General features: G+C 40.3%; 1 protein-coding gene across 8 annotated transcripts in view; it reads right to left on the reverse strand.

Annotated features, from left to right (window-relative positions):
• Positions 1-27,804, reverse strand: part of RABGAP1L (RAB GTPase activating protein 1 like) — a 230,193-nt gene that overhangs the window by 50,772 nt on the left and 151,617 nt on the right. For 7 of the 8 annotated variants that reach the window (XM_015635758.2, XM_015635753.2, XM_019007609.2 and 4 more), the window contains 2 exons: positions 22,564-22,605; positions 4,481-4,609 (listed from right to left, as the gene is read on the reverse strand). In XM_015635758.2, coding sequence (XP_015491244.1) covers positions 4,481-4,609; positions 22,564-22,605 — 171 coding nt within the window. Of the gene's footprint in view, positions 1-4,480; positions 4,610-10,967; positions 11,585-22,563; positions 22,606-27,804 lie in introns of those variants that run through there. The other variant, XM_015635759.3, reaches the window with a different exon arrangement.

A 27,804-nucleotide genomic window follows, 5' to 3' on the forward strand; every position in this document is an offset into this window, starting at 1 on the left:
TTTAATACTACCCACTGAAACTCACATAAATATGTGAGTTAAACCATGCCTGTAAAAAATCACATCCAGATAGAAGATCAACAGAGGTGTGAAGCAAGTCAGTCATCCACATCAGCAAGGTGTGAGCTTCAAACTATCACTTTGAACTGAAAGCATTTAAATGGCAACATTATAAAGCAGACCAGAAGCTTTAAATGTCACAAAAGGAACAATTCTGAAATAAGAACAAGCTTAGTGCAGTTCTTGCTACTGTAGCCAGTTCTTGACTCTGCTATTTTCCATGGCCCTGGTGCCAGCTCCAGCTGTGGGTGCACCCAGGTGCCTCACAGCCTTTTGAGTACATTTGAGAGGTGACAAAAATGTGTGTGTTTGCTTTGCACTGGAAAAGGCTCCATTTTTATTCAGGGTCACTTGCTGGTCTCATTAAAGGTGCTGAGAGCAGCAATCTCATAATCCTGCTGGGGGGCCCAATATCATCCAGAAGGGAGATTTACATGGCTGAGAAGAAGCTTCTCTTAGAAGAAGTTCAGTATTTGAGATCTTTCCTGCTACTGAGGATGGTGAAGGATGAGACCAGGAGCCACTGTAGTGCCTGAGCCAGGTAACAGATGCTGCCCCATGATAGAACAACCTTCCCTTCAGATTCCTGCACATCTCATCCCACGTGTTCACCTCACCTTCCCTGGGCACAAGGGGTGACATCCCACAGGTAATTCCGAGGATGTCCCCACCTATCCATCTGGTACACTCAACCTCAAGGCATTTCCAGAGCTGCAGTATAACACATTCTGAGTGCCAGCTCTGCTCCGTTTCCAAATGTCACGGGACAGTCACCGAGAAATGGGCACAACTCCCAGAATTCATCTGAAAACTGATGATCCAGGGAATTTTCATATGGAGTAAATCTCCCAGTGAGAATTTCTCCTGTTCCACACCTCACCTGCCTGAAGTCAGGTGTAAGAACAGAGGTCATGGGACTCCTCTATTAAAATCTAAGGTCATTCCAGCTTCTTTAGGATACACACAGATCTGTGCAAGAGAAACTGCAAGAAACTGCAAAAGGCAACTGAGGCAGATGTTGTCAGTATGAAGAATTTGTCAGATGTTTCCATAATTTAGCACCATTAGGATTACCTTCATGAAACCTAGAAGAGGATCTTACTTCATTCATTCATTTATCAAACTGGGCATCCAGAGACACAGAAAAACTTCTAAAAATTCTTGTAAAGACAGAAAAAAATGAGGAAAGTAAAAAGAATCCCCTCTCCAAAGCATAAGCATAAAAATCCTTCTGTGATTACAAATCCAGGCTGTATTATTTCTTAGGCCATATTATTTCACAGTATGAATTAGTTCAAAATGCTCTTTAACAATGGAATATGACCCAACAAGCTCTGTAGGAAATCACTATTTTTAATTCTAATTCCACTGATGTTCCCAGAGATTTCCTTATTGGTAAATGACTGAAATCCAGACCTGGTGAATAACCACCAAAAATAATTCTTAATTGAAAAAGACATTCTCTAGCACATTCTACACAGAAATTTCATTTAATAGCAGCTTTTTTCTTTGTATTTGAAGATCTACTCAAGAGAAACATAGATACCAATCCTTTTTTTAAAAAAGCATTATGATAGAACTATTTCCAATACAGCCTTTTCAAAATCCAAGGGTTACATCCTGAAATCAATTAAGAAGTTGTGAACTCATGGATAAAAAAACACCAAGTAGTTTTAAATTTGTCTTCTGTAGGACTAGAAGTAGCTCAGCTAAAGCTCAAGAAAAAAGTAAGCAAGGAGAGGTGGATTTTCATTACATGCCGAAGTCCCATGTTGTTTTGCAGTGATGGGGGAACAAAATTAAAATAAATACTGGAAAAGATACAGCTCACTATGAAGCCTAACCACCACACAGTTCTGGTTTTAGATATTTATGCCTCTGTAATTAGCTGAGAAATCTGAAGGAAATCCTCCATTCACTCAGTGTGTGATACTTGCTCTAAAACCATCTATTGTTTAGTCTACAAGTATTAATACAGCCCACAAGCAGTGGAAAGACACAAAGTGCCTCTTTCATGCAGCACAAAAAAACAGTTTAAGGTTTGGCTTTTTTTTTAACAGAACAAGTTTTGCTGCATTCAACAAAACAGACAACTGCTCTTCATACAATCTCTGTGTTCCCTGGGACTCTACCACTGATGATAATCAAGAATAAAATCTCCTGTTTGAGCATGTAGCTCCTGCAGTTATTAGCACTGCTGGTAAATAAATTCAATGATTACACCATCTAATAACATCAAATCATGGACTAGTTTAGGTTGGATGTGATCTCTGGAGAGCATCTTGTCTAAACCACCCCTTTGAAGGAGGGTGATGTTCAGCAGCTCGCTCAGGGCAATCTGTGTTTCAGGTATCTCCACAGATGGAGATTCCAGAACCACCTAGGCCAATATGTTCCTGTCCCTCCTAGAGAGTACAAAAAACATGTCCAAAAGCCAGTTTATTGTCATCAGTTAAGAGGATCCCAGGACACACTGGGGACTCCACAGCCACTGCTCCTCATCCTCACCCCACGGCCAAGAGATGCTCCACAGTCAGGGAGCAACATGACCATGGGGACGAGTGGCACCTGTGACAAGGGTGCAAGTGAGTGGACACACTCTCACTCAATATAAGTTTCCCTCTCCCTCCAACAGGGTCTTTCACTGAGTTTCCTCACATTAAGCTTTTGAAGCCTTTTACAGAATGAATTGTATACTCAGGGAGTCAACAGAACCCAACTCCCTACTCATACCAGAGCAGCAGTTACTGGCACAGCAGAAGGTGACTTCAACCTTCTACTTTTTCCCTCCCCTGATAACCCCAGGTCTCAGCACTGAATTCTCCCTCCTTTTCAGTTGCTCCTACTAATCCTCACACACTTCTCTAACACACAAGGGTGTGACTCGACTCCATGCTTGCTACACTCACCTGAGCTTTCCTCTTAACCAGAATCCAGTGTGTGAAATCCTGTGTATGCAGTGAATTCACTGTCAAACCCTACCCCTTCCTGTCAACTAACAGTTCAGAATGTCATAGTCTTCTTATAACTGGCCCCAGGTGCACCCTAAGCACTGAACAACTTCCTCAGGTACATTTCAAAATACTTCCCCAATAAAGCACATCATGTACACACACTTCCAGTACTAAATGAAAAACTAATGACAAATAACATCATGTGGCACACAATGTATTGCACAAGAAAAGGAGAAAGGCATGAGAAAATTGTCAAATAGCTCTTCCAACAGGTACCATGAAGACTTCTACTTCAACCTCCCATCAGAAAATACACACTGAGTAAGTAGCATAAAGATAATTCTCCTGTACTTGCTCAGTCCTTAAATTACTCATTTTCAACAACCAAGCAGAGGACTAAATACTAAACATCCCACTTTAGCCTTGTACTTACAAATAGTCTCTTTCAGCAGCAGAGTTGAAATTCAAGTACAATTTTACTAAACTGTTTGCACAGATCCTCTTTTCCTTGGCTGGACTAAACATTCAGATGGCAACACCATTTTTTTCATTAAGATCAGTGTTTTAACCAGAAGTGAGAAAGCCCTTGCTTAATAAATGATGAAATTAAGCAGCACAAGGGAAATAAACAAATATATTGAGAGAGATAAAAAGAGGCAGAGTGTTGGAGGAACATTCAACCTGGTGGGATGTTCTCTGTGCATCACTGGGCCACACCAAACATGCACTTCCCATCAGAGCTCAAAGTCCAAGAAATGACAAAAACATTTTTTCTCCAAGATCAAACATTAAGCCCCTCCACAGTGATACATATTCCAACAAAAAAAAATCCCAGACCTTCCAAATAACCACTTCATGAACCTCTGCATCCATTTTAAACAGGTTTCCATCCTCAACAGCTTACAGTCATGCTTCTCTGATTTGGTTCAAGTCCAATACTTGTAGTCAATATGTTCAGAGTAGCCTGACTTCTGACAGCAGAATCTTGGGTAGGATAGAATATAAAAACATTTTCTGTCTTGGTAAGCTTGATATACAAACAAAACTCATTTCTACCCCAACTCAAATGTATTACACACAGCACTCAGCAGATAAACTGCTTCTGAGATAAACAAATAATATCTGAGCTTTGTTTGCACAATTATCTTACAGCTATTAATTGTTTTACTGCAATCACTGTTTATAAAACAACAAATTAGTGAGTTCTGATAATTGTTGATAATGCCCTGTTTCTCTGTTTTAATTATTAGCTTGTACCCAAGTAGACAAAGAGAGAAAAGATCACAGATTCACTTTCTTTAAAGACAGAAGGTGTGCATGTAATTATACAAACATATATAAAAAGCAATAAACCAGTAATTTATTTTTTTTTTACTTTCCACATGCTACTGCCATTGTTCATGTTGCATTTCACTCTTCCTGTACAAACTCCCAGGTGAATGAGAAGCAATGAAGTCCACCCTTACCTTAATATTGCAAGCTTGTTCCATGAGTCTCCGAGCGTTCTCCTCAGCTCTGTACCTCTTGGGCAACTGAACCCTGAAGAATTTTAAAGCTCCTTCAAAATCAGCCTGTAGAAGGTCCTCTTTGGAGGTCTGCAATTAAACACAGGGAACTACAGTAAACCCTGGGAACATGCAGTCACGCTCTTCTACTTGATTTGTCACTTACTGGATGCATTCCAGACCACCAATATTCACATTAGCTCAAAGTCATCCTCCTTGAAATCAGCTCTCTTAACTCTGCTTCATAAAACAAGCAGAGACTAAAGCCCATCCAAGGAATCCTAAGCAGGGCAGCACATGGATTGCAACATGGGAATGGATTTTATCCTTCTATACCCTGCCAGGTAAGGAAGAGATTCTGGCTCAGCCTGTCAAGATGTCAGTGATGAGGAAAAAAAAAAAAACCCAAGCAAAAACCAAAAACCTAGGAGAAATTATTGTATTTCCTGGAAAGCTTGTGCATTAGACCATAACTGATTGTCATGGTACTGCCTTAAAAAAACAAAGTATATAATGTATGCATAGTCACAGACATGAAGAGCAGAAGCACATGATTCATACAAGGTATCAGTAAGTCAGTGTGCAGAAGTCAGTGACACAATTTCTCAAAGAACACCATGCCAGAAAATGTTCTACGTGCTTATTTCTACATCTCCCATACTCCTGAACCTCTCAGCAGCATCAAGGCTAAAAGGTCAGAAGATGTTACACATTCACCATGAATCCACTCCTGCCACTGACGGAGCAATGTGATTCACAGGGACAAATGTACTCATCCTCCAGGTTACTAAGACCTGCACCAAGAGATTCAGAAGGTACCATATTCCAAGTCTTGGAGTAGTTCCTTTAAATGGTTCACAGAAACTGAAGGTCCTGATGACATTCAGGACATCATCTCAAAAAGGTGAATTTCAAGGGTTTTCACCCAGAAAACTCTGTCAGCATAGGTACTCATATGGTGGAGATCTACACCGTGCAATGTGTATAACTGCAAATACCTCAGCAGCAAGGCACTTTGGGTTAACTGCTGAATTAATTGCTCATGTACCACCACCACCATTTCCACATGTGCCAACATGTGGGCATCCTCTGCTTTCTCACATGGGTGTGAAGTTCGATTCTAAACTATGTTGTTATCCACTCCAGTCCAGAGAATCCCACAATGGCTTGGGTTGGAATGGACCTTAAACACCACCTCATTCCAACCTCCTGCCATGGGCAGGGACACCTTCCATTATCCCAGGTTTCTCCAAGCACCATCCAACCTGGATTTGGACACTTCCAGGGATCCAGGGGAAGCCACAGCTTTTCTGGGCAACCTATGCCATGGCCTTGTGATCCTCATAGAGAAGAATTTCTTCCCAGTATCCCATCTAACCCAGTCCTCTGGAAGTTTGAAGCCATTTCCTCTTGTCCTGTCACTCCAGGCCCTTTTCCAAAGTCCACGTCCAGCTCTGCTCTTTTCTTTCCTTACTGAGTTCACCCAAGATCCATTTGATCCTCCCGTTGTTCATTGCCAAAGAAGCTGCTGGGTCATCACTGCAGGGACCCAGGAAAAGCTGTCTTGGGGATGCTGACCAGAAACATTCAGCTTTACAAATCACCACGTTTGATCCTGTCCACAACCCTTTGGCAGCCGCACAACTTGGCTGAGGCTCAATCAGATGAGGCTGACGTGTTGACCAGAGGCCAGGGCAGTTGGTATGGGATGAATTAGATCCGCTATGGTCACCATCACACTTCTCCTGGATGAGTTTTCCTGAGGTTATGAATGCTCTTGCCACACTTAAAGCCAGATCAACCCGAAATGGGCTGGTTGTTGGAAGTTGCCGAGTGTGGTGGGAGCAGCCGGTTGTGCCCAGCACCACTGCGAAACCTGTGCTGGAAACCAAGGGCTTCCAGGGAAGTTCAGTGGATAATGGTGGAAAAGCAATACAGGTTTCATAGGATCATGGAATTGTTAAGGTTGGAAAAGCTTTCTAAGATCATCAAGCCCAAGCACTTACCCAGAACTGCCAAGTCCACTGCTAAATCATGTTCCTAAGTGCCACATTTGCACATCTTTTGAATTCTTCCAGGGATGGTGACCCCATAACTTCCCTGGGCAGCCTGTTACAATATCTGACCACCCCTTCAGTGAAGAAATATTTACTAATATCCGATCTAATGGATATTAGGAAAAAAATTGATTCCAATACCCAGCTCACAGAAGTGGATCTCTCTTCCTTTGTTCTCAGCCGTGTTGGCATCTGCCATCACTACCCAATTCAAACAAATTTCCCAATTACACTGCCAATTTGCCTTCTTGGGATACTCTTGCACATCCAATCCCCCTCCTCTTCCCTTCCTTTACAGCAATTCTATGTAAAACATTTCAAATCAGATTTCATTTTCCTAGGCCTCTGCTTGAATCACTGTTACAGAACTATTTTTAACAGTCCCAAACAAATTACATTTATTAAACTGTAACTATTGACAACTTCAAGCTCTCCGTGCTGAAAAATCTATAGTCAAAAATGAAATGAAAATCCTGTAAGATCATGGAAACAAGAACTTCTCTAACACAGTTTGTTGAACTAAGATTAGAGTTATGAAAACTGCAAACCATCACATTGTACAAGTTGGTTAAATGAGTGATAGAGCCCAGGCTCGTCAGCTCCTTCTACTTCACTGAATAGTTTAATTTCCTTAAAATAATCTGTTCATCAAAATACTAGTTTCAGTATTGAAATCACGAGAAACAAAGTGAAAAGCAGAACTTTTTGCATCCCAGATTCACATTTATTGACATTTTGTGACTAAAATCAAATAAAGATAACTCTGGAAACTTATGGCAGCTGTTTGAGAGGCGGAGATTTGTAAATCCTTGGTTGAAGTCACTCAACTCCTGAAACTCACCAATAGCTGATTTCTAAACAGCTAATTTCCCTTACCAAACCATCTGTAAGTTTAATGAGCTAATCATTACAGTTTGGCAGGTGCATTGCATTTTTGTGCATTTGGAAACTTCAGGAAAGTTTTTATTATTATGTTATTTTTAAATAAACATATTTTTTATTAAAATCTATTTTCTAACCTAGGCAAACAAGGAAACTCATTCATAACTATGACCCAAAAGCTCAGTTTGCCTTCTCAATTTGCCTAAATATGTCCTCAAATGTTCTTCCCATATCACTTAAGTATTTCAATACAGTCATATAATTATCTTAAATTAATGAGATGAAAAGTAGGAAAAGCCTTTTCCCATAAGTATTAGCAAAGCTTTCAAATCTAAAGGTAAGGTTTGGAAAAACAGCAGATATTCAAAAAGAAAGAACAGAATTTGAGAGACTTAAATTATGTTAATATTTAATTTATTTTTTTTTTAGTAAATAATACTACTACTTTCCCAAAATATTTAGGAAACTGCGATTTAGACAAAGGGAAAAGCCTTGGATTTTTTTTAAAATTTAATTTCTCTGTCTTCAATTATTAATTCTGAAGCTTCATTTATTACTGATTTTATCAAAAGTCCTATTCCCACCTGGGAACTAAGGTAACAGAAGAAATTTTGGATGAACCACACTGCACATCCTTCATTTTGTTCTTCCTCCTTCATGCAAACAGATAAAAAGTACTTATTTCCATAGAATTTTGGGTATATATTTAGATTTCTGTAGAATGTCAGTGAGCATATACCACCTGTTTTACACTTTAATGAACATGTGTCAGAAATGAGGCAAAGAAGTTAAAAACTGAAAAAAAAACCTGTCCATGCTTTACTATTTAAATTTCCTTCTGGGGCACTCAAAATGTTCGTAAGTATCCTCCAACTTTTCAGAACACAGTGTTTATATACATATACATATACATATACATATACATATACATATACATATACATATACATATACATATACATATACATATACATATACATATACATAATAGAAGTATCTATTTAAAGTCCGTAACACACAGATTTTAACTTAAAAAAAACTTTCTGATTTTAATTTCTTAAAAAATATACACAGTGTAAAACCAAGCAACTGAAGCTATTTATTTCTAAGCAAGACTGCAGTGCTGCATGTTGCACGACTTTGCTCTGTGCTGCCCTTTCACATGAGCCACAGACCTGAGAGCTGCTCTTCACCAAGGAAGATCTTGACCTTCTGTGCTGGATAAACTCAGGCTCCAGGCCTGGGGAGGTTTGGTGGACAAAACTGTACTGCTGCAGTAAATTTGGAACACATTTCCAGGGCAATACACTAAACTCCTTTGCTGGCATCTTTTATGTCCAGCTATGTTATCAAACATTTCTTCTCCTAAATAAAACCTATGCTTTTTATAAGACAATGGTACAAAAATGCTGTGGAAAAAAGCCACCTCTCTGTTTGTGAGTGGAGAGTTGGGATCCACAAACGGAGCACTGATCTTGTGCACACTCAGTGATGTCTCTCTGCTCAACACTCCACCCCTGCCTTTCTATGTAGCTCCAGAATTACATGGCAAAGTTCATTCTGCCACATGAAGAACTGATGCCAGTGGGCAAGGGAAGATCCTGGCTTCACCCACTCTGGGTCATCCCAAAGGGAGTAAACCCCCCCAGAACTGGTGCTGTCTTATCTGCCCAAAAGTGTGCTCAGCTGAGGAGGTGATCAGAATTTTTCTAAGACTGGCATAAAAGGTTATAGATTGCATTTATCACATAACACTGCAATGACACATCCTCTACCCATCCCAGGCACTTATCCCCAAAACCACAGCAGAGAGAGAAGCTATGCACATTAAAAAAAAAGTGCTTAATTTTATGAAACAGTTCTGATTAAAGTAAAATTTCTTGGTCCTCAGACATTTTTCATTTTTAACATATTATCAAAACGCAGTCTATCTTTTTGTGTGTGTGCCAAAAGGCCTGTATGTCAGGAGAGGTATATTTAGCTAATAAAACCTGACAGGGAATCACATTTACTCCACAAATCAAGTCTCTCTCATAACACAAAGCACTATTTGTATTATTTTGCCTTTTTCAAACTCTTTCATTCTCTTTTAATAAACAGCATTATGCCACTCAGCAAAGCAAAACTGCCTGGAAGATAAGGGATGTGAAATTGTCTGGTGTTCTCCATCTGGAGGGCCACATACAAAGCCCGATTAAGTCAGGTGAAAAAGAGCTTGGTGGTTTTGTCTTTGCTTTCCTTAGAGCTCATCACAGCATAATTCAGAGTGATTTGGCAGCCCTTGCCCAAGAAACCAAGAGCAGGATGAGTGTTTTGGTACACTGGGAGATAACTGGAATAATGATAACACACCCAACAGCTCGAACCACGCGCGATCAGGGACTGGACTCAATTCTACAAGTGCCTGTAAATCCCCAAATCCAGCTGCACTGTAGCAATTGAGGAGTTTGTGAATTTTTGATTTTTATTTGGCATCTCCCAGTGCAGGGACACAGTGTTCCAACCACCCACACTGTTTGTACCACTGAACAGGTTGTAACACACAGAGCACATGGATTTCTGTGAATCCTGAGGAGCACCGAGATGGGCTCAGTAATATGAAAAAAATGGACAAGTCACTGTAGATAACCACAATATGGGTATGGGAATAAAGGAAAGGCACCATAGGAAATGAGGGGGATCAGGAAAGGACTTGTCTTCCCATGGATCCCACAGAAATGCCATTCTGGTGTGGCAGGCCATGGACAGAGAGACGCTCTGAGCTGCAGCCAGGCGTGGTTACAACACCCTGAGCAGACCCAGACAGGACTAGGCACTGACTCCTGGATTTGCCACCCTTTTGTGGGCTTGAGGCTGCTTTGTACAGCAGGAGAAATGCTAAAAGCGTGTTCTCCGTGCCATAACATGGCACACCAACTGCAGGCACCCCCCACACAGACAGCATTTGCCATGATGGATGAAAACACCCTTAACAATTTATTTCCCAGATAATTCTACACAGGTATTTTCAACTTTTTTACATACTGTCAACTGCCTTTCCAAAACCGAACACAGAAACAGCCGAAAGCCAAAATGCATCACCACAGCTTGATTTTTGATGAGTCTTTAAAGCCAATCTGCGATGTCCAAAGTATAAAATCTGAAATGCTGACCATTAATGCACTTTGCGTCAATACCTAGAAGGTGACTGGGCACACTGCTTATCTGGAATCATTACAGCACTGAGAACAAAAGCACTCAGGGATTTAGGAAAGATGGTTTTTTATGATTCAGCCCTGGTTGATGATCCTTCAAGCTACTTAAGGAGTGGCACTGGTCCCCATTAGCAGGACTGGTGTCCAGCCTTCCTGAGCTAACATCAGAAAGAAGGACTCAGTGCTTAGGAGATGGATTATGAGAAGCTGAGAGGAAAAAATAAGAGCCCTCTCATCCCTCCTGGGGGCAGAGGCAGTGTTGGGAGGGAGAATGGCAAATTCCCAACGAATTAATTTCACGGAAAGGTGATCTCACCGCAAGCAGCCGAGGCACAAAGAGACGATGCCCCATGCCCAGAAGTTCCAGCACCCGACACGCGTATTCATTCACCAGCTTGCTCCTCTCGTCATGCATGTCCTGGGACTTCTTGGCAGGTGGGGTGAGCTTGGCAGCCGGGCTTTTGCAAGGTACCCCTTCTTCCATGAGCAGTAAGTAGTAAGTATCCAGAGTGAGAAGAACAGGCTTTGTGGACAGCAATTTCCAAAAGTGCAAGGTTAGGAGAGCCAGCCTCCAGTCTCTGGAATGGGTTTGGATGGCCGCTCCAGCAACGCCCCTTGAGCCACTCAGGAGGAGAAAAGCATCTTTGCTAAGAATCGAGGAAAAATATGATCCACCGAGCTGGCTCAGACAGAGTCCGAAGGAGATTTGAAAAACAAACCAGAGAAAACATGGATATAAAAATGCACATAAAAAGCAGGAAAATGGCAGAGAACGAGCAGAAGGAAGCTGGGAGCAAGGCAAGGGCGAGCTGTGAGGGCTCAGTGGCCGTGCGGGTGTGCGGGAGCCGGGGGCGGCGGCAGGAAGGGCAGCAGAGCCCGGGCACTTGTGAGGCTGCACAGAGAAAAGGATGAGCTCATTGCAATCCCTGCTCCGTGACCAGCGCTGCCGCTCGCTGAGCATCAGCCACGAAGGGGTGGGAAACAGGGGGCTGGGAGCGGGAGGAGGAGGAGGGGAAAGAGGAGGAGGAGGAGGAGGGGGTGCCTGGGCACCGGGAGCCTCTCGGGGGAGAATGCCGTAATAAGAAACCAATGGTGAGAGTGGACAGCCGGGCTCCCACCCTGCCACCCTCCATCAGTTCTCTGCTGGGGTTTGGCTGTTGAATCCCAGCTTCCAGCACATCGAATGCGTCCCTTTCCGCTCCATAGCGGGGAGGGATCGGCCTCCCAGCCGATATAATCACTTGTTCATGCCGTCTGCTTCCCAGTGATGAAACACAGACACGGTGGAGGTGGGGCAGGGCACCCTTCCCCTCGCCAATGGCGACCGGAGACGGAGCGGGCTGTTGGGATGCGCTGCCGGAGAGCCCGGGAAGCCACAGCCCGTCTCTGCACACCTCGTGCTGGCTGAAATTAAATCGTTTTAAAAACTATCATTGCCAGCGCTGTGCTTTCAGGAGTTTCTAAATCTGGAAGCGACGGGCAGAGAGGGAATGATGTCAGCACATGCGTTTGAATGGATTCTAGAAAACTACAGCACATTTGTAAAGGGAATGCAATGATGTCACACCTGGAATGGCCTGGCCATCACCCTGTGCAGAAAACAGCCCACGTGCCTCTGCCATCTGCTAAAGGCACCCCAGCAGGTACTGCTCCAGCTCACAGGGCTGGATTTTACAAAGCATGTCTTTATGCCCCTTCGTTTTTGATTACCCTCATCATAAAATGGGATATATAATAGAACAACACCCATTTCCAGTTGGAACAGACAGAAATATTCCACATTTCTAACATAAAGGTCATAATTTAAAATATTGTGAGTAGCTCTAAACCACATTATTGGCAAACACTTCTGTAACTGTATATTCAAACTCTAAAAATCATTTTTCTAACATATCAAGAAAAAACATATTTACTTAAAATACCAGTGCAAAGTAAATATCTGTAGGATGGAGCCACTGATTTAAAATAATAAATGTATTAATGAGTAGCTAAAATATGGAAATCATTGTTGGCTTGAGGTGACACATGAAGGAGTTGGGAAAAGCATTAAAGCAGAAGTCAGAGATCAAATGCAACAGAAGATGCCAATGAGGCCTCAAGGATGATGATACAGGATTGACTCAGCTAAAGCACCTGCAGATGTGCAGCAGCACATCTTTAGCACAGATGGTGCTCTGAAAGCTGATTTAAATCCCTCAGGTTGCAAACCAGCGTTTTGCAGATGAAAATCTGCAAAGGCAGCTGCAATTCTGCCAGGCTGAGATGAAGGAGTTCACCAAGGGCCTTGTGGGCAGAAGCCATGACTCTCTTCAGGACAACGATGCCACAACCAACACACATTTCATTCCAGTTTAAAGCTGTAGTCAGGATAGTGATGGGAACTCCCCTGTTCTTTCCAGACTCCAGAGATTCAGGTTTATTATTCAGTCTGTAGCTCTGCACACAGGTAACACCACAGGTGACACCACCAGACTGTGTGTTTGTAGGGAAAGGGTTGAAAGGAAAGGAGGCAGCTGTGCCTATTTCTGAATTCTATTTTCAACACATGCTGGTAAGTGTGATATTCTAGAAACATCAGGTTCTGCTTTTCTATGTGAACAAAAACCTTTTTAAGAACATTAAAAAGGAAGAAAGAAGAGCACTTCTTGTGCTCTTCTTTCACCCACCATGTGTGGGTGTTGGGAAGGAAGTTACAGAACTGCTCAGGCACAGTCACCAGCGACCCGAGGGCAAAACAGGCAATAGGATGGGGAATTCAGAGCACCAGCAGTGTAAAAAGCCTTTAATTCTTTATTGTGTAAGTTAGACTTTAATCAGCTAATAGTTCTGATCCTCACAGAAATTCAGGTTTGGTTCATTTTGGGTAAGATCTGGGCTTATGAAAAAATGGAATTAACTGATGATTAAATAAAGTCTATAAGTCTAAAAATTTGTAATGGGATCCAACAGAGGTTAAAACCAGATTGAGTTCAGGTTGTAAATGAGGTGCAAATTTTTAGAAATGAGGAAATTACCTGCAGGATTACTTTCCCAAGAGATGAAGTCTACTACCATCATATTTTTTACAACAGACCCTAAAATATTAAAAAATATTTTTTAAGAAGAGGTTTCAAATTCAAAAATTTCCAAATCTTGACCAAGAAATCTCCTTAATTTTATCAGCTGAAATCCATTGCTCCATGTTTTTCAGCAACTCCTTTCACACAGTATAACAATCAACCATCATTCAGATTTTTACACTTCCTACCACTCTTATTGAACACCACATCTTATTTTTATCCATGTCTGACCAGGAATTGTGATTTTTCCTTCAGGTATGCCATTGGATTACTGTCCTAAATTCTTCAGAAAAGCCTGACTGAAATGAACTTAAAAAGTAAAAATAGCCCAAAAGGTAAGAACTAAGTAACTAAGATGTCTGAAGATAAACACATACTACTCATGCTTTGACTTCCATCTCATGGACTATCTGGTCTTTAAGTGCAGGTAAATTCTGTTTCTGGCCTTCCTATCCATGAAATTCCTGCTCACTCACATGGCTCTGATGCAGTTCAGAGCTGCCCAGACTTACACAGCTGAGGCCCACTGAACTCAGAAGAAACAAATGCCAAAATAAACTCAAAGTAAACAAGAAGACTATATAGAATATGACTTGAAAGTATCTATATTCTGTACCAACATAGCAAGGATCTTGATGGGTAGTCCTTTATAAATATCTGTATTTTAAAATACTAAATCTCTGTATTTTAGTGGCTAAAATGACTTTGAAAAGCTAAATAGATTAAGATGGGAAGAAAAAAGAAAAATTTATCTTTCAAGTCTACTCCTGTAAAAGGGTATGACATTCAGCACCAGAACAGCTCTGAAAATCCACATGAATGACATCATGGCCACAATAAGAACTTTACCTCTTATCAGAAATTACTCTGTCCTTTCTGTTCTTCGGGGCTCATTACAACTGTGTAATCTGGATTTAGCAAAGGCTACATTATTATATAGATCATTATTATAGAGAACACATCAAACCAGCTGATTTCCATAGCAGGTTCCAGCAGTGATCCATGCTGGCTGGGCTGCTCTTAAACAGCTTGGAAAGAGGGTGAAGGATGAGATGACAATGTCTACAGATACTCCTAAATTATTCAGGGTTTTAAAGACAGGGGTTATAATAAGAACTGCAGAAGGGCCATAAAAGACTGAGTGACTGGGCAGTAGAACAGCCAAGGAAAGTCAATGCAGATAAATCTAAATTGATGCATATGGGGAACAGCATCAATTTTCCACATAAAAGACTGTGAGCTGACAACTGCTACCCAGAAATGGATCTTGGGAGTCAAGTGGACTTGGGACTCATGGAGAGTCCTATGAAAATATCAGATCAGTGCACAGTGGAGGTCAACAAAATGCATGAAATGATAGGAACTAACAGGAAAAGAGCAGAGATCCAAACAGAGAACACCATTATCCTTCAGTGTAACTTCATGTGGAATTCTCCTCTGGTATCATTCACTATGTTTGTCCTTCCATTTCAAAAAGGGGATAATGGAGAAGTATTTAGAGAGAATCAGAAGCCTCCAAAGGAGGATATAAACACGAACTGTGATTATTAAGCCTGGAAAACAGAAATGAGGGATATGCAAGTTATAAAGTTCTGAGTGTTGTGGAGAAAGTGATGAGATACCAAGTGTCCAAAATGCCTCCTGACCCAGGAATGTGAAAGTCATAGGTGACAGGTCCAAAGCAAACAAAATAATCATTAAACTGTGAAAATCTCCGTGGCTACTCACTTACATGTGTTCAAAAAGCCAACAAAAAAAGCCATGAAATAACAATCCATGTAGAATTATTAAACATGAGACACCACTTCTTTCTCAGAGTTTTCAAGACATAAATTGCCAGAGGCAAAAGAAAAGAGTTTTATTGTCCTGTTCTTTAAAGTCTTTCCCATATATCTGCTGCTGGCAATGAAACACTGGGGTAGACAAACCAGTACAAGTCTGGTGTGGAATGACAATTTGTGTATTTTCATTCACTTCAATTAAATACTTGGAGGAAATACTTTCCCAGTGAATGATAAGATTTGCTAGATACATGAGATATACACACACTATATTTAATTTATATTAAAAATAATAATTAAAGTAATGATTTCAGCCAGAACTGTATGTAACCCTGAAAATACCATCTTCGCTTTCCAACATCTAGAAATTACCAATGCATGATATAATAGGAGTCATTAATATCTAAATCAGGGTTCAGTGCTGCTAAAGAAATCCAGGTCAACACATTTGATGCTATTTTCTCTGCTATCAGTCTTCTTTTTGAAAAGTGTATGTCTCCACTCTCAAAATTCAAAACTTACAGTGAACATTCACCTAATAGGAATAGAACTGATTTTAGGTGTGAGGAGGAAATCAAATGGGCTGAGAGAGCAGCTAATCAGCACAGGATGGATTTTCAACACACAAATAAATATGGATTTCTAAAAATAGAAAATTGGTTATATTAAGGTTGGAAAATCAGCAGTCTGGGAGTTGAATGATTCTGGACAATTTTTCAGGCACAGATTTCTCTTTTGAAAGAGATCATCTCCAACAAGTCACCCATGACAGGTTTTTGGGATGGAGGGAGTGGGTCTGGGGGAAGAATTATTCAGCCCAGAAGAACTTAAAATGTAAGGACATCTTCAGTTTAGAAATTAGAAATGCAATAGCAGTAATCTGAGAGCCTCTTAAAGCCTGAATTTCTTGTGCTCTGCTCAATGCAGAAGGCCTTCAAAGAGAACAGAAGGTTCTGATCTCTAGATCCATAGAGTCAGGATCCTCTTCACTTCCTAAGGTGTCAGCTCTTACCCTGGGATCAGCTACATGAAGAAGATATAAAAAAGAGGGTATAAAAATAAAGGACATCTATTTTGCCTTAGATTCTAATGAGGACATTTCTGGTTTTTTCTTGAGAAGAGCCTTTTGAAAATATAATGCAATTACAGGGTGGACTAAACCAGCTCACCTAGAATCAAACCCATTTCTGGCTGGAAGGGAGTCCTGCTTGTCATTTCATCAATTACTGGCTTAAAACAGTGATATCTTAAAAATCAGTTCAGGCTCCTTGAGCCATTGCAAATGCAAAGAAAGAACAGAGCAAGACTCAAACAACCACATTCACTCTTTAACACAAGGTCAAAGTCTCATTACCTACAGTCTTAGTGCACTTTTCATCTGACACCTCTCAAAAAATTACAGTAATGGCCACAATTTCGTTCCTGACTCAAGGACAACTGACATTTTTTAATTATCTGTATTTGTAATATACAAGTTTTACCTAAAACAAGCACATGTGCAATCTTCACTGGCTTCAGAAGTTTAGCCAATAAGATTATACAAAATTTCTGTAAGATATGGAAGAAGTTAGCTGCTCAGCTTAAGCTTCTTCTTACATTGCTTGCTTTCATATGAGGCATAAAACTGATTTCCTTACTTGCTGTGATGACTTGAACCCCTTGGATTTTTCCCTCTTCATTTCCTTAAAAGACAACACTACTTTTGAAACATGAATGCCCCAGGCTAGATTGTGGCAAGAGATAATTTCAGGAGCAGATGATAAAGGGAGGCACAGTCCCAAGGGATGTCACACTGGTCATTTCAGTTTCTACTGCCACACATCCCTGAGGGAATGGGTAGAACTTCCCCATGATCAGCAGGATCTAAGGTGCTCCAAGACAGATGACTGCTCTGACTACCTCCACTCTCACAAACAGAAAACTGTGCCTTTAATACAGAACAAAATTTCAGATCTGATTTTAAGGTTCTGGTGCAAGTGGTAATTCAGGAGAGAACTGATGGGCAAAATCTGAGAGGGGTTAGGTCAAGATATCTGCCCAAGGAAGACAAAGTGAAAAAAGAAAACCTACAATTGATTATGTGTTCCTCAAGAATTGAAATGTAAATGTATACAGAAGTACAGCACAATTTTATTCAAAATTTGTGCTCTTAACACAAATTCCATCCTAAGGTGGGGAAATCATATTTGTGGAATCCTCTGGTTAGTCAGGAATAATATTTTATACAATCATAAGAGCACAACACAGTCCTCAAGAGTTATCAGAACAAATAGATTTTTTAGAAATAAGAAAATACAACATGAATACAGAAAACATAATGTGACCTCTCTTAAAGATCCAGTCACCTCTGGAGGTGATGCAGGAGGGAATGGCTAAGATGCCCTGGAGTTAAACAACACTGAGAATATTGGGTTATTTAATAAACAATGTGAATGGTATCTATAAACACTTCAAGGTGATAAAAGCAAATGTGAGTGCTGATGGAAGGGGACTGTTTAAGTTGAAGGACAATGCTGATGTAAGAACAGCTGAGGGTAAAACAACCAGTAGTAAATTTTATCAGGACAAAGAGAAATGGCCTTCCAGCAGCAATTCTGAAAGCTGCTGGTACAAGTTCAGAAATGGATGCTGTGTCACATAATGGCACAATAGAGCAGAGAAACAGTTCTTCAGCCCAGGAGGTCCTTTTCAGTCCAGATGCAGAATGAAATAAAGGTAATGAAGAACCCTCCTTATCCAGGGTGATTTTGTCACATTTTCTTTTAAAATCTAAACCTGCCATCCCTGCCATTGCAATTGGGATACTGCTCCCTGATGTCTGGAACACTGACTGACACAAAGAGCTTTGAGACCAAAAGGTGCCAGCAGAAATAACCAAGAAACACAACTGTCCTGTTCATGTAATACTCAGGTATCTCCTGCTCACATGCAGAGAGGAGGAGTGTCAGGACACGTTAGAAATGCTGCTCACCTTGACCTGAGTTCAAGGAATGACGTAGGAAAGTACAGGGCTTAAGATATTATAGGGACCAAAGTAAATCTCCATAAGATAACAAAGCACTGGCTGGAAAACACAAGCAGTAACAAAAACGTTTCTCACTATTTTCTACCCATTTTCTTTTCAGTATTATAAACCTTCCTGATCATAACTTAGGCTCTCCTCTAGCATTAAACATCACCTTTTTTAACAGTCACACAGATTAAAACTCAGTAAGCCAAGTGTTGAGCTTGTGTTGTGGATCACACACTCCATGAGTAGATGAACTGTAAAAAATTAAGGTTTGAACATGCAGCATTTAAAGCCTCTGGAGCACTTTTATATTTCCAGTGATCATGTGCTCTTTCCTGCTTTTTCAGGAATTAGCAGCTGCAACAGTGGTAAATCTAGAACCTGAATTCTACACAATCATGTATTTTAATTCTTGCCTCAGTTTGCTAATCCCAAAGTAGTTTGCCTTTAGCTACTTTTGCCAAGTTCTAAGATCATAAACAAGATATAAGAATTAATCAGCGAAATCCCTCTGGTGACCAGTGATAGGACCCAGGGAATGGCTGGAGCTGAGCCAGGGCAGGGTCAGGCTGGATTTCAGGGAAAGGTTCTTCCCCCAGAGGGTGGTGGGCACTGCCCAGGCTCCCCAGGGAATGGACACAGCCCCAAGGCTGCCAGAGCTCCAGGAGTGTTTGGACAATGCTCCCAGGGATGCACAGGGTGGGATTGTTGGGGTGTCTGTGCAGGGACAGGGGTTGGACTTTGAGGATTCTTGGGGGTCCCTTCCAGCTCAGGACATTCCATGATTCCATAAAATACTAAAATAGGAAAGAAAGCTTACAATTTAGTTCTTTTTCTTAGCATATGTGGGGATTTTAATGCTTTTAATTTCCAGCAGAGAAACAAACTAGTTGATGACACATGGGATTAGGAAGTGTGCTGGCACTAGAAGGGTAAATTTTCCTCCATCGTTCTCTTTAATAATCTTAACTGTGATTTTTAAAATTAAAATATCAATGCTGTTAGTTGGGTTCTTTTAAACCACAGATATTTATGCAGTTTTTTCCCACATTTGGGTTCTCTTCACACACCAGTGCTTCAGAAAGCATTTTCCACTGCTCAGAAAGTGAGAGGTGAGGAATTAGGATTTCTACCAGTTCAGGTTCCTGACTGATAATTCAGATGCAGTCTCTACATGATAAAAGTCAACGACTCCCAGTGTAAAACAGTGCCACCAGCTGGGGACCCTGAGCAGGCTGTGAATCCCAACATTTGGATGCTACAGAAAAAAACCGCCATGTCTTCCTTCGAAAAGAAATCAGATTAATACACAAATGATGGCTTTTCACAGCTAAAGAGCTTTAATCCTCTAGCTGTTCATTGCTACAGGCATACTCAGAATGTGGGAGAAGGAAAGAGGAAGGATTCCTGTGTGTCTGAAATGTTTCTTTTCCGAGGATGACTGCACCAAGATGTCTCAGGCAATTGGTCACAGAAGTAGCGCTGTCATTTCCAAACTAACGGGCATTCACTGTGAGCACCAGCAGCTGGAGCCGTGAGACACAGCACTGAGTACAGGAGAGTTCCAGATAAAAGCTTCTCTTCCACTGCTGTTTAGTGAGGGATTTGGATGCACACACTTCACTATAAGCAAGGAAAATGGCATTTACACAAAAATGTAAAGGCTCCAGTATTCCACTGATGAGGGATTCCCTTATCCAAATTCCAAATAATCCAAGAGGTTCTGGATGAGAGAATAATTACTCTGTTTTGACAAAGAACAAATCCTTAGCAGTTGTTTTCATTCACTCCAGAATCAGAGACAAACAAGAGCTTTGAAACACAGTTTTTAAGGCAGTTCTGCAGCATATTCAGGTTCTCTAACTTGAAAAGAGCAGTATACTAAACCACTTTGCTCCTAATGATTAGGAGAGATTAAGAACACATTTGAATAGGAAAAAAAATTACTTCAGTTCTCAACTGTTCTCTTCCCTAACGGAAGAGAATTTTTTGCTGAAAGCAAATAATAATGCTAATCCAATTGTATGTAAGCACCAGCTCCATCTCCATGCCACTGTGGAACTGTGCTCTCAGGTGAGTGTTTCTGACTTAGAAGCTTATCTTTTTTTACCCTGATTTTCTCTGTACTTGTTTTTGGCTGCACTATAGAAATACTTTCTCAGAATAAAACCTCCTTTACCATTTATTTAGTGTTTATTACTGCTAGAACAGGCAGCTATAGCACACACATGCAAGAAGAACTGCTACAACTGCTACAAGCAGAATTAAACCCAACTCTTAAACTTAGAAAATAGTTATAAATAAGAGTGACAAATTACATTATAAATTTTGCTCTGGAATATCCAAATAGAGAAGTTCAATTGGAGAAGCAGCATGTTATGGGGTATATATAAAATGAAAACACTGAATACCTGTGGTTAAAAGAAACTGGGCTAATTATTCAGCAGGAAAAAAAAAATCCTTATTTACTGTATGACACCCATGAATTCTTTCCAAAGTTATATTTTCTAAACAGTTGTTCTGCTGCTAACTTTGGTTCAACCCTTCCCTCTCACAGCAGCAGGAAATGTAAAGCAGGTGATCCCAAAGCCATTCTTCATAACAACATTGAACAAAGTTCTCCATCCCTCAAAACCCTGTTAGCCATCTTCACCTCTGTTCAAGTACTCTTCTTTCCTCTTTAGTTTTAGGATCCATTAGTTGGTGCCACTGCCTCTTCCCTGAACTTGTTCCTACTATGACTGCAGCAAACCTGCTGGGTGTTAGCTGGGTTCTTCCTTTCCTTTCCTCATTATCATGCCATAACTTACCAGATTTCCCATTATTCATTTGGCCTCGAAAACTGGAATATTAACAAGCCCACACAGTTGCAAATAAAACATGAAACAGGAAGAAAAGAGCACACATTTCCCTCCCTCCTTTTTACAAATTTAGACTTGTGTAGGAGCACTTCCCTGGAAAGATATATTAAAGCAATTTCCTGTTTATAGGAGTCTTCATTAAATAAATGCACTCAAGTAGAGTCACAACCCCGTTTTCCCCATCAGCTGTGTAAAACACAAGTTATTTGTGACATTTCCTCACTGTAGGGATATGCACTATCTCCTGTCTACACTGCAGTATTTCACTGAAGTCACCTGCCCTCAAGTTTGACTCAATGACCCTTTGGGTCCCTTCCAGCTCAGGAGATGCTGTGATTCTGTGAAAATATACATGTTTGAAAATTTCAAACTGCTCTGTTCACAGCAGCATATAGCTGTATATTCCTGGTGGGGAGCACTTCTGCCATAGGACTTCGTGCCATAGACGCTGAATCTGAGAATTGCTCATTGCTGAATAACTCAGTAAGTAGCTGTTTGCTTTTTCTAGGAAAATGACAAGGAAATCCCACTGGAAGACCAGCAACAATCCAGTAGTCTGCATCCCCATTATGGGGTGGGTGTGTTAGGAGTGACAAGCTGAGCTTCAGCCTAAGTTACATCTGGGAATTTCATCTGAACTCAAAGGTGGCATTTCAAATTCCAAACTATGTGCTTACATGTGGGCTGGATTTGAACTACAGCCAACTCGTGGAAGGTAAGTTAATTCTGAGTTCATCTCACTGCATCCAGTGCTTTGCCTACATGTTTACTTGTTTAGGTAAATTTTGTAGCCAGGCCAAGGACAGAAGTTCCCTGCATTAGAGATTTCTATTCCTCTCTCAATATCACAAACACATTTGATACCAGTCAATCACGTTTTATACAAAAGAACCCAGACAAAAAATAGATATGCTGTGAGATGAATCTGAATTGTTTTCTTAACAGTAATTACATGAGACATTTAAATCTTTAGATTGCATCCCTTGTTCCACAAGCTTTATCATACGATTAAGTTTAATAAAAACATATCTGTTATGGTACAATTTTGAAGACACCTTTACCCAAATGGATATCTCTCCCTCATTCCCTTCTCCAGAGGTCCCACTATTATTGTTCCTTCAGACATGATATTAAGATAATTAAGATATTCAATATTTTGGTTTAATAAAACAAAATAAATTAAAAAAAATAAATTACTTACCTTTAAAAGTGCCAGAGCCACATGGAAGATTATGTTCATACCCTGAAAATAAGAAGAAAGAGACTTCAATCAGTCCCAGCATACAAACCTCTTTTCATACTTATCATTATGGGGCAGCATAATTCAATGCTGCAATTCCCTAGGGAACGCTCTCCTTTTCCTGCTACACTTGGAAGTTCCTCATTAAAGCCCCAAGGCAGTTTCCAAACTCCCAAACTGGGGGAAGATGATGGCTCTTTGGGGTTTTGGGACATTTCAGTGACTCAGGTGCTATGGATGTGACAGGCTGTCCCTCCCATCCTTTCAGTGCCGGGCAATGCTGGCTTTCATGAACACTGCAGGATATTGTCATGAGCAGGGCATCAACAAAATGTAATAAATATTCTAGGTGACAGGATTTCTGCCACATAACATATAAATCATAGCTATGATTTATCAGGTACAGTCCTTCATACTCAAACTGTAAAACAACCCAAAATTGAACAAAGACAACCCCACAAGTACACAAGACACCTTATTTTTACTACATTTAGCCAAAAGTCAAAAGTATTTCAAAGCTACACAAGCTGCTGTCTGTATCCAGCAGTTGCTTGTTGGTTTGCAAAAGCTGGAAATACAAATGTAGAGAAATACATTCAGTGAGAAATACAAGGACAATAGGCATTTATTTGAAGATTAAAGAAAGTCTGCAGTCTACATGTTGATAATTTAAGATTATAAATAGGTTTGTCTTCATCCAAATATGAAAAATACCAAATGCAGTTCCTGTTTGCTGTACCATGTGCTTCATGTTCAGATTGTTTTCCTTGATTATATTTTCCAAATCTTCTTGCCTTGTTTAATGGCATGATAAATCTTTTCTTACAATGGCTCCCAGAGCTGGTATCTAGAAACATCTCAACAGATTTGCACACAAGTAATACTGCATTTATATTATATTGTTTTGGGATAACAACAAGACTTGTGACAAGGCAACGTTCTCCAAGCAGTTTCTGCTTCTGCAATTGAATGTGTTTCAGTAGTAAGGGGGGAACATAGGAAGAGGCACTGGGGAGCAGAGACCCTGTATAAGCATCTGACTCAGGACATCATAATTAGAAATTTATACATTACAGTAAGGCAGGTAACCTGACAATGGGATCTCTGCCTCCAGACTAATCCCAAAAATATCCCAAAGCCAGAAATTGGGAGAAGGAATGGACCTGCCTAACAATGACAAATTGATTTTTCAGAGTGGAGAAGATGAATCATTTAATCAAACAGCAAATTGTGAAATTAGGACAGGAGGTCAATCTGCCTTGGCCTCAATCCTTTCCTGTAGCTCTTTTATGCATGCAAATGAAGCCAAGGGCAAAGGAAAAACTGAGTCCCTTTGGGATCCTGCATGGGTGACCTTATGCAATAGGTCAGAATAGAAGGGAATAGGTCAGAATAGAAGGGAATAGGTCAGAATAGGCCATAGAAGGGAACATCAGCACAAGTGGGGGAAGAAACTATAACAGAATATAAGGTGGCCCTAGGGAAACAACTCAAAATATTAGGAAACATGTATTAGGAACCCAGTGTAGGGGGTTGGATGGGCCAGTACACAATGTGCAACCTGGAGATTATGTCTATGTAAAGTCTCTTGCAGAAAAGACTTTGGAACCACAGTGGGAAGGACCATTCCAGGCGCTTCTCACCTCCTTCACCACCATCAAGATCAGAGAACAAGTGGCATGGACACATCATGATTAAGAAAGCTTCAGAGTCACAATGTAAGATCAAGCAGGTGCAAGCTGGAAAGCTGTGGCTGTGGAGATTGTAGTCATGGCTACAACAGACCTCAGGGCAAGGCCTTCCATGCACAATGTGACTGGCATCTGTATTTCTCAGGGAAAAGCTTCTGACTTTAACTCTCGTAAGTCTCAGTGGCAGGTGTTAAAAGTTCACAAATGCAACTGTCTGGACAGGGAGAGATGTCTGGGGATGCAAATTTGCAATTGTTCAGGATGGATTCCATCAGAGACCTATGAAACCCATCCAAATTGGTACTGAATGTTGTGACACATGCTTAAAAAACTGTTCTGAATTCAGAGTTAGAATAGAGGATGTGAAACTAAAGCTTTTAGAATTGATTACAATATAACTCATTTGTGTTAACCCTTGGAATGCTAAGAGTAGAACAACTTTAACAACCTAGACACTGCAAACTCATATCACACCTCAAACCACACTTACTCAGACCCCAAAAGAAACAATTCAACCTTTAATCACCAAGATGGGACCTTATGCTACTAAGAAGACATGAATCCAAAGGCTATTGCTGAATTCAGAAGGGAGTAGAGATGGCAATGCAAGTAAATGCTTCTGTCCTTCGACCAGAATGTGCCCCTTTCCTTAAGACCTCTTTTATGGAATTGATCAGCTGGTTGCAGAGGCATGCACCATATACACTCAAACAAAAAAAAATATCTTACAAGAATATTTGAAACAGGTCTGGGGGTCTTAAACACAGTGGACTCAGAGGTTTTAATGAATAAATTGTCTGCACCTGGTAATGATATAGTTGAATTACAGTGACCTTTACAATCATCTTTATTAGCATTAGGTACTAGTCAGTGGAAATTATTCAAGATATTATTATTCCAAATATGAAAAATACCAAATGCAGTTCTTGTTTGCTGTACCATGTGCTTTGTGTTCAGACTGCTTTCCTTGATTATATTTCCCAAATCTTCTTGCCTTGTTTAATGGCATGATAAATCTTTTCTTACAATGGCTCCCAGAGCTGGTATCTAGAAACATCCCAACAGATTTGCACACAAGTAATACTGCATTTATATTATACTGTTGTGGGATAACAACAAGGCTTGTGACAAAGCAATGTTCTCCAAGCAATTTCTGCTTCTGCAATTGAATGTGTTTCAAATCCTCTTCCTGAAAGCCTGAGACCACGTTTCTATAAAAATTAGCTTTTATAAAATCATGCTGAGACTTAACAGAAGCTTTCTCAGGAATAAATTGTATTTTTAATGTAGATAATACGGTGCCTTGAAGGGATTGTACCATTAATGAGTCCTGGAAATGCTGCAACATCAGACATAATGAATATTGCAACACTGAATTACTTTGCAATTCACTGCATTATCATTGATAACAAACTGGTTTTTTCCACTAGAGGTCACAATTGCAGCAGGACTGAATCTTGCTTCATCACTAGGAAACTCTTCTTCCAAATGGGATAACAATTATTTCAATTTGTTTGGCTTTATGTACTTCTTTTTAATCGAGAAATGTAGAAAAATAGAAGTCCAGTTGTGACTTTTAGTCATGACAATGATAATACCAGAGCTCCAGCAGTAGTGAACTAAGTTCATAGTACTTTTAGGTTTATTTCAAATATTTTTTTGAAGTCAACAGTTAATTCCACACAGTCATGCCATTCACAACTTTTACTTCATAGCAGAGAGCACTGACAAGCGTACTATTTGTAAATGAGAGAAATATCAACAAGCCATCACAAAAACTGCATTTTATTCTTAACAGACTGATCAGATTTTGTTATGATATGAGTAAGACTATGATGCCTAATAGCTGGACTACTGAGGAATTAGTGTTCTGTGTATTTTCTGGCACAACCACAGAGAAATGTACACCAGTTCTCATTTATTTTCTAAACGTTTTTTGGTTGTTTTCTTTTTTTTTTTCCTGATCTGTCTAAAACTTAACGCTGCTCCTGAATTCAAATGAATCAAATATTCAAATGAATCAAATCTGGTACTCTTATACCATTCACTCTTCACATGAACAGCAATTGCAGCAGAAACAGGTTTCTACCTGCCTTGAGAATCTCTTTTTCAAGTCCCACCAGGCAAGGGGCAGCTCACAAACCTGCTCCTGTTACTCGAGGTAACTTGTTCAAGGCTCAAACACCCTAAAATCAGAACATTAAAGGACTTAAAACCTTCCTATCCAGCTGTCCTCAGCAGCATTCTGCTACTCTCAGCAACAGAAAAACACCTGCAGCCTCCTCTTTCCTCCAAGGCAGAGATAAGTCCTAAATCAATGCAGCATTTTAGAGCTGAGGCATCAATGACTGCAGTTTCATGCTGACCAGTGAAGACTTGCAGGGCCAATACACCCCAAGAGGTGGACTGGAGGGGGATGCTCTAGATTCCAAAGCAGTGAAACATCTTCCCCATAACCCCTGATCTTCCTATTGGACTTATTTGTCCTAATTCATGCAAAACTGTTCTTCCACAGCCAAGTTTAATGATTATGATTATGAAAGAGAAGGCTCAGCTCATTTTGACACAATCTCTTTATTTAAAGCTTTACTTAATTTACCACACAGTGATTTATAAGCTTCAGCTTAAACTTCTTCAGCTATTTTAGATGAAAGACCAAAAATACTGAAGTGTACCAGACATATAAATCATTGGTAGCAATATCCCTCCAGCAATTTTATAATGGAAACATGGAGGTACATACAAATCATCCATGAGGGGAAAAGAGAAGGGAGCCCATATGAAATGAGCTTTTGATAATTACTTTTTAAAACCAATGGTCATATGCATAAGTAGGCATTTTGAAATAAATGCTGTATGTCTTGGGAATGGTTTTTATGCCATATCTGGGTTGGGGTTTTTTTTGGGTTTTTTTTGTTGCTGTTTTGTGTCAGGAATGGTCACTGCCTCTTTCAAATCAAGACACTTAAATATCATGCAGATCTCATCTTGAGATTTAAAAGATTTGCATGTGTGAAAGTTATTCATAATTACCTTAACACTTTTTAAAATATAGAACAGTCCAAAGTAAAATTATACACTTATAAAGAAGAACTTGTAAGAGCACAGGAATGGTGAGGGGCTTATCATTATGCTGTACCACAGAATCAGGTATTACTTAAGGACCCTCTTAAGCTTACACAGAATCCTAGAAAACTTTTAAGAGAGCTCATGAAACTCAGGAGTTCTGGAGAAGGAACAAGCCCAACTCAGAGCAATGAATGTGGTATGGGAAGGGTCAGCAAAGGGAGAATGTTGGAGTTTGTACCATATTTCAACTCCCTCACAGCTCCTGGTGACTGCCACACTGACCATCCTCTGCTTTACAGACACGCTCTCCTTTATGGCAGCACTTACTCCAGAAAAAAGAGCCTCATTTAGCAGAAGAGCCCTTCACACCTGCTGGTACTGGGATGAACACTCACCATGCAGGAAGTCCCCATTTAATTCATAAAGATTGTGCTTCATAGAA

Source organism: Parus major, chromosome 8, assembly GCF_001522545.3.
Source record: "Parus major isolate Abel chromosome 8, Parus_major1.1, whole genome shotgun sequence".
In the NCBI taxonomy this organism is placed as follows: domain Eukaryota; kingdom Metazoa; phylum Chordata; class Aves; order Passeriformes; family Paridae; genus Parus; species Parus major.